Genomic DNA, 8312 nt, shown 5'->3' on the forward strand with positions numbered 1-8312 from the left:
TAATATTTCACCGTATATGTCTACCACAGCTGTTTTATCCATTCATCTATTGATGGACATCTAGGTTGCTTGCATGTCCTGGCTATTGTAAATAGTGCTTCTATGAACATTGGGATACAAGTGTCCTTTTGAATTACAGTTTTTTCAGGGTATATGCCCAGTAGTGGGATTGCTGGGTCATACGGTAGTAATAGTCATATTTTTAAAATGAATCTCCAAAAAAATTAAATAAATAAATAAATAAATAAAATGAATCTCCATTCTCTTCTCCACAATGGTTGTATCAATTTATGTTTCCACAAACCATGTAGGAAGATTCCCTTTTCTCCATATCCTCTCCAGCATTTATTGTTTGTAGATACCTATAAATATTTAACACATCTTTTACTGTCTCTTCCAAGAGTGGTTTAAACTACTTCCATGGACTTATAAGAATATCAACAAGAATATGTGGTAGTATTTCTGGGATCTTTACTTGTAATCTTAGCCTGAAATTTTTAATAGTCTGAAACTTTGATGTCAAGTTTTCAGTCTTAAAAGTAGCTTCATTATTAAGTAAAGATACTTTTGATTCCCCAGCATGTGTTTTAAGACTCAGAGTCTTTTACTTAATCAGGTTAGAGAACAAGACTTGACACAATAGATCTTGAGACGTCGCTAGTTACAATTAGGATGCACTCATAGGGCGCTTGGGCTTTCTCCACTCAGTACTTTGGATATCAGCCAGTCTCCATGAGGTGGCTTAACAGAATGCAAAGGGTACCTTTTAAAATCTCTTCTCTGGGAAGAAAGGAGCTTTTGTGTCATAATAAAAGTAAAGTTGGATATAAAAGCTGTAGCAAAGTTATAACCTTTCTTAAAACTCAGAAAGAGGGAAAGCAGACTGTAGCTGTTTTGCAAAAGCTAACTTCCTTATTCTATATAGGCCATCAGTTGAGTAGTCTTGGAGGAGGTGAGTGGATTTTCTCCTGCCAACTCAGTAGATTTTTAGCAGTAGGTGGTAAAACTTAGCTGAATTTTCACCAAATACACATAGGTGTACAAAGATTGAGGGAGTACCTGAAGGAAAACACTGACACAGTGTTTGCACATCACTTTCCCATCTTGGTGTCTCCTTTTTTCCCTTTACCCAGAGTGCTGGGTGCCTTGTTGGGAAGAGAGTGATCTTTGGGAGTCAGAGGTACATTGAAGCTGTGCTTTGCAGTGCACAGTTTTGGAGGTGCTGCTTGGAATTAGTGCTGACAAGAGGCTACTTTCACAAAGTTGACACTCAGTTAGTGGATCCATCTTCATTCCTGAACTTACTTGCAAATTCTGGTGAATAACTAGTGATTACTACTCAGAACAGGAAAGCCTTTCAAGCATATAAACTTTAGAGAGCACAATCCCCTATTAACGATATTTCTTTTGGTAGGAGGGAGTCCGCATGGAAGAAATAGTTGAAGGTTGTACTGGAGCCCTTCACATCCTAGCTCGGGATGTTCACAACCGAATCGTTATCAGAGGACTAAATACCATTCCATTGTTTGTGCAGGTATGTTTGTTTTAAGTGAGGTGTTCTATATGTCAGTAAAATTTCAGGATTTTAAAGATAAGCAAAGTATAAGGAAATTAGGGGCCAAAATAGTAGATATTATTTCATCTACTATCACCGTTTATAAAATGGCTGTGCTGCTCATGCTATTTGTCAAGTACAAAAAATAGAAAGTGTGTCATGTCCTTTTAGTTGAATCCATTTATGAAAACACCTTTCGTTTTTCTTGGGCAGTAGAGAGGGAGAAGCACTGGGACTAGAGCCTCAGGAGGAGGAGGGCTCCACTCTGCTCTCAGGTGTGCTCGGTTAGAAGGGATGGAAGCTGCCTGGGCTGCCGCAGCACAAACCCCTCGTCACTTCTGGGTTTTCCAAATCTTAATTTGAATAGTACTCAGGAGAAGAGGCTTGTAGCTAAAAATGCTCCAGAAAACCACTGCTGCCAAGCATCAAACACTCACGAACATAAACTCAAGAGTGTATGATTTAATGCAGGCTTCCTGTTTAATACAAGTGGTGCAGATACCACTGACGCTGTGAACTGGGACTGTTTATACCACAGTGGGGTGCTCGCCATGTTTTCCCTTTGGATTTGATTAGGTTTCATGTGTGTTTTCTCCTCAGCTGCTTTATTCTCCTATTGAAAATATCCAAAGAGTAGCTGCAGGGGTCCTCTGTGAACTTGCTCAGGACAAGGAAGCTGCAGAAGCTATTGAAGCCGAGGGAGCCACAGCTCCTCTGACAGAACTACTTCATTCTAGGAATGAGGGTGTGGGTAAGTAGGAAAGGAGTCAGAGCCTTTAGCTTCTGTACAGTGAAGCCTCAGCTTTTCCTCAAGGACCATTTTTCCTTCCTCTCCCAGCAACATATGCAGCTGCTGTTTTGTTCCGAATGTCTGAGGACAAGCCACAGGATTATAAGAAACGGCTTTCGGTTGAGCTGACCAGTTCTCTCTTCAGAACGGAGCCAATGGCTTGGAATGAGGTAGGCAGTGTGAGCACATTTATTTGATGGTTCGCTAGAGCACCAAGGCAGTTTATGGTTTCCTCTCAAACGACTCGGTGCACATTCATTTGCATTGACTATGTCCTTGGCTTGAATATTCATTCTTTACACTAGCTTAGCAACTGCTATAAGGAAAAACTACAGCTTTATACAGCCTGTTTAGAACAAACAAGTTAGAATTTGTAAGGGAGATAGATGAAAAAGTTAACAGATTAAAAAACACTTTTGAAAGTTGTTAGGAAAGGGGCAGTCGATTAAACGTTGTTAGTTGGAGGTCAGTGTATCAGTACTTTTAAAATATACTGTTTTTCACCTACTTTTCTACTTGAATTTCTATTAATTTGTTCAGTATTTGTCCTTGATACAAATTGAAATAGTCAAACCACCCTGAAAGTTGATGGAGTTATTGTACATAATCATAAGGTGGATTATAAAGAGAGAGGCTATATACTGTTAGGAAAAAAGAAGCAAACTGCTAAACAGTAATAGTAATATATTAATTGGATGTTGAATAGATAATCTCAACCATTCCAACTTGAGCTCTGAACATCCTCACCCAGCCCTTTCTCCAGACCTGTTCCACAGTTAATGGCAACTTAGTTCTTCTAGCTGTGCAGGCTCTAGGGATCTTTTCATAACACATCCTGTCAGCAACTCCTATTGAGGGTAGAAACAAAACACCTATTTTGTTTCCTGTTATATTTCTAGCACCTAATAAGTACTTGGTAATATATTTGCAGAAAGAATAAATTACAAAGTATTTCTGTGATTGTGTACATCTGTATTTTGAAGTAATTCTGCACTTTGTAAGTAGTTCTACAATGTTTGAGTTCTTTATTCCTTTTGTAATCTGAGAATAAGTATGTTTTCAAAATATCAGAGAGTATCCTTTGAGTTGAGAATTTCCATTTTGCTTCCTTGCCTGTACCTGTTCATCTAGACTGCTGATCTTGGACTTGATATTGGTGCCCAGGGAGAACCTCTTGGATATCGCCAGGATGGTATGTATCTCATATTTCTCGATTATCTCCAGATCAAGCTAAAGGTCCAGAGCTTTGTCAGAAGAGCTGTTTTGCTGGTCTTGGGAGGACCTGTTGGCAGGAAAGTAGTGGTAGCAATTAAAGGCAGTTCTTAAATTCTAGAGTCAGCAGTAATATCTTTATTTGTGCACAGGGAATTCTGAGCCACACACCAAGCAAGCACTGGATCATACCAATAAGTGTGTGTCACTGCTGCCAGACCTCTGCAGTACAGTGTGTTACAAGTTGCCTGGCTTTCTATTCAATTTTTCGTTCAGAGAACCCTTATATAATACCTGTGTCTATAATTCTAGACTCAGATCTGGGATGTGTATTTACATGGCTTTTCAGAAAAAAACTGAAAATCTAAGCAATTCAAATTTGGGTATATACTGTTTATCTTACAATCTTACCTGTTTTTTCCTAGTTAATACACTTAAAGCTCATAAGCTTCTTACCTTGACAGGTATATAAATATTAAGCCTTTGGATAAAAACATACAAAGGTTTCATAGGAAAGTGGCACGTTTTCTTAGTACTTCTGTGGGTATCACCTAGACTTTATAACAAATACATAGCTGTTGCCACTGCTCAGCAACCGGTCTCTGCCCAGGAAAAGGCCAGACGTCCAGGACTGGAACCTGCTGGTCTGCCTTTGGTGGAAACAGACCCTGTGCCTCCTTGTGTGGTCTGACACTGGGTAGTTACTCAGCTTAAGAAAGCAAGAAGGTGGAGAGGCTAGAAGGAATGCTTTCTGACACATTTGCTATCCTGGGATCCCCCTAACTCTGTGCTCACGTCATGTCTTCTCTGTCTTCTCTCTCTCTTTCTCCCCCCTCACCCACCGTGTTGCTGCCCCAACTCCCAGATCCCAGCTATCGTTCTTTTCACTCTGGTGGGTACGGCCAGGACGCCTTGGGGATGGACCCCATGATGGAACATGAGATGGGCGGCCACCACCCTGGTGCTGACTATCCAGTTGACGGGCTGCCAGATCTGGGGCATGCCCAGGACCTCATGGATGGGCTGCCCCCAGGCGACAGCAATCAGCTGGCCTGGTTTGATACTGACCTGTAAATCATCCTTTAGGTAAGAAGTTAAACAAGCCAGTTTGGGTAAAATACTTTTACTCTGCCTACAGAACTTCAGAAAGACTTGGTTGGTAGGGTGGGAGTGGTTTAGGGCTATTTGTAAATCTGCCACAAAAAAAAGATACGTACTTTTAAAGATGTCTTGGAACATTTGAATGTTCTCAGATTTCTGGTTGTTAGGTGGTCATGTGTGGAAGTTATTAACTTTAATGTTTTTTGCCACAGCTTTTGCAACTTAATACTCAGATGAGTAACATTTGCTGTTTTAAACATTAATAGCAGCCTTTCTCTCTTTATACAGCTGTATTGTCTGAACTTGCATTGTGATTGGCCTGTAGAGTTGCTGAGAGGGCTCGAGGGGTGGGCTGGTATCTCAGAAAGTGCCTGACACACTAACCAAGCTGAGTTTCCTATGGGAACAATTGAAGTAAACTTTTTGTTCTGGTCCTTTTTGGTCGAGGAGTTACAATACAAATGGATTTTGGGAGTGACTCAAGAAGTGAAGAATGCACAAGAATGGATCACAAGATGGAATTTATCAAACTCTAGCCTTGCTTGTTAAAATTTTTTTTTTTAATATCTGTAATGGTACTGACTTTGCTTGCTTTGAAGTAGCTTTTTTTTTTTTTTTTTTGCAGTAACTGTTAGTTTTTTAAGTCTTGTAGTGTTAAGTTATAGTGAATACTGCTACAGCAATTTCTAATTTTTAAGAATCGAGTAATGGTGTAGAAACACTAATTCATAATCACTCTAATTGTAATCTGATAAAGTGTAACATTGTGTAGCCTTTTTGTATAAAATAGACAAATAGAAATGGTCCAATTAGTTTCCTTTTTAATATGCTTAAAATAAGCAGGTGGATCTATTTCACGTTTTTGATCAAAAACTTTATTTGGGATATGTATGGGTAGGTAAGTCAGTAAGAGGTGTTATTTGGAACCTTGTTTTGGACAGTTTACCAGTTGCCTTTTATCCCAAAGTTGTTGTAACCTGCTGTGATACAATGCTTCAAGAGAAAATGCGGTTATAAAAATGGTTCAGAATTAAACTTTTAATTCATTCGATTGTGTCACCTTTTTTTCCTTGTCACTAAGCGGTCTGTGAGGGTAATAAGAAGTTTTCCTCAGGATGAAGTTGAACTGAGTAAACAGATAGTGATATAATTTAAGTTGTAATGATGGAAGAACCTTACTGCTAATAGATGGAATTGTTCTGTCAAATTTCTTACACTGGGTCCTGGGTTTTTAAAGTGCACCAAAATGTTTTAGCTTTGCACATTTAGCTGTGTAGGAGGAGAGTGTCCACCACCTCTAACTGAAGGACTCTGGGCTTAGAGCCTATGGCCAAGACGCCTTCAGCCTGGCTGCAGGTATGTATATAATTCTATTCGATTGACCAGAGGCCTCACGCTTCAAAGGCATCTAGTTCTTGGCGACATAGAACAAAGTGTTAGTCAGTTGTGTCTGACTCTCTGCAACCCTGTGGACTGTAGCCCACCAGGCTCCTCTGTCCGTGGGGTTCTGAACTCCAAATAAGCTTCCCGCCCCCAACCCCAAACTCCATCACGTGGTCTCATTCCTTTAAGGTAATAATGATGAAGAATTACCCACCTGGATTTGGACTTCAAGCACCTTCACAGAAGTGTGACTCATTTGGAGCGGGGAATTCCTTCAACTCCACTTTGAACTGATAATTAAGATGCTTTACCTGTCGATGTTTATCTGAACATAATCAGAGCGAACTAGAATGGGCCTTCTTCCATTGCTCTCTGCCAGGTGAGCCTGTCATCCTGGTGGTAGGTCTGACAAGTTTTTAGTTCATCCCTGAGGGCAGAGTCAGTATACCTATTAGAACTTGTGTTTTGGGGCTTTAAAAAGAGTGAAAGTGTTTGTACTGAGAGAGAGCTGTTTCTGATTGTGTATTTAAACATGTACTTAGTTCCTTGTTGTTGGATGAGGACCCTGTATAAATTCTTCCCTGTGGTCTAATTGGGATGAGAGGGAAAACGTGTGTGTATTTGGTGAAGGGGCAGTTCTGCTTCCAGTGCATGACACAGAGAACGAAGGCAGCACCGCACGAGCTGTTCGCAGGTCAGAGTGAAGATCTTCGTAGTCAGCTCAGCCTCTAACATCAAGAACCACAGCAGGGTGTTTTATTTAAAGAACTTTTTAAAACCATAAAATATTTCAGAACTCTGCCTAAAATCATCATAGTTTTGAAGTTCCATGTAGAAACTTAATATGAAGGTTAATCTGATTCAGCAACGTAGCTCTGCAGTGTACTGAAAAGGACAAAGGGACGAGAACACCCAGGACACTTGTGAAAAAGGAGATAAGAGGACGTGTTCTATAAGCTGTTGAGGCATGACTGTAAAACTTGAGGTAAAGCTAGAGGTAGTTAACATTATTGACTGGAGATGTATCAACACATTTTTAGAGAGGGATAGAATTAACATCACTGTCAGAAACTGTTAGAGCATACAACTTAAGATTGTCATTATTCACATTTTGTTCTGTTCGCTTTTTGTTCCAACTCTGTATTATAAATGTAAAATTTTCAAAATTTTGAGCAACATATATACTAGTGTCTCAGAAGATGAGAGTTCTTCAGAATATAGTTCTGATTAAGACAATGTAAATATCATACCAACAAAAAACCTTAGTGATTGATTCTAATACAGAAAGAAAAAAGAAAACTCAAGATTCTGGAGAATGCTTCTTTGCTTCTGCAGAAAAATGGTTTGAAGACAACATTTCACAAAAATCAGAAGACTAAAAAGATGTGTCAGGTGTAACTACTGAATGTAATAACCTACAAAATGTTAGTGAAACAACAGAATTTTTAGCCAGTCAAAAGAAAAATTGCCAGCCATGAGTGGTTTTTAGTTTCTGAAAGAAAAAAAAATCACATGGTCAGTAATGAGTTACTACTGTTATTGGCACGTGAATAGAAGTGTACACTAAGGGAGCAGAATAAGATGAAGACAATAGACACTTGAAAGGTAGCACTGGAGGTCATGTGAAAAAGAGGGACTTTTCAGTAAAGTGTGGAACAGGTATGCAGCCATTTGGATAAAATTGAAGTTAATGCAGGAAGAAAATCCATAATCAACAAAGTATAGAAGCCCACACCAGATGCCCATGTGTCTGGTAACTGCAAGAGAACAGCCACAATGCAGTAAAATACAACGTTAACAGTACGGGTATATCTTAGATTGATACTAAGCAAAAGCAAGTCACCAAGGCATGCTGTAGAAGCGTATAGGTACAAAAAAGGGGCAACTATCTTAAGCAAACCATCCACAGATGGTAAAATGAAAAAGCAAAAAAATATTTACCAAAAAAATCAGAATAGTGATTGATTACCTGGAGATGGAGGTACGTGGGACGTTTGATCCCATTGCAGTGACCGCCACTGAGCTGAAAAATAAAGCTTTTTCCATGTTGGAGGAGGTGTTTGAGACCTGAGGCTTTGGTCTGGTTATTTGAATCCTTGATAGTGAAAGATCTTGGGGTAAATATGCTCTTGCATTTTTGTCTTGATTAGTGCAGTAAAAGCAGAAGATCTGCCCGTGCTGTATAGTTCATAAGCCAACAGCAAGCGGAGTCGCGCACTGCAGGTGTTCTGTTCTGGTAGGTGAGAACCTACTGCCTTGCTTGAGTGAGCA

General features: G+C 39.6%; 1 protein-coding gene across 5 annotated transcripts in view; it reads left to right on the forward strand.

The window, feature by feature from the left end:
* Positions 1–8110, forward strand: part of CTNNB1 (catenin beta 1) — a 49644-nt gene extending 41534 nt beyond the window's left edge. For 2 of the 5 annotated variants that reach the window (XM_055558360.1, XM_055558361.1), the window contains exons 11-16: positions 1415–1534; positions 2156–2306; positions 2394–2515; positions 3477–3537; positions 4423–4643; positions 5106–5707. In XM_055558360.1, the coding sequence (XP_055414335.1) occupies positions 1415–1534; positions 2156–2306; positions 2394–2515; positions 3477–3537; positions 4423–4631 (663 nt within the window). In that variant the 3' untranslated portion in view covers positions 4632–4643; positions 5106–5707. Of the gene's footprint in view, positions 1–1414; positions 1535–2155; positions 2307–2393; positions 2516–3476; positions 3538–4422; positions 4644–4946; positions 5708–6230 lie in introns of those variants that run through there. The other 3 variants (XM_055558365.1, XM_055558362.1, XM_055558363.1) reach the window with 3 other exon arrangements.
* Positions 8111–8312: the final 202 nt, after the last annotated feature.

The sequence above is a fragment of the Bubalus kerabau genome, chromosome 20 (genome assembly GCF_029407905.1).
Source record: "Bubalus kerabau isolate K-KA32 ecotype Philippines breed swamp buffalo chromosome 20, PCC_UOA_SB_1v2, whole genome shotgun sequence".
NCBI lineage: Eukaryota > Metazoa > Chordata > Mammalia > Artiodactyla > Bovidae > Bubalus > Bubalus kerabau.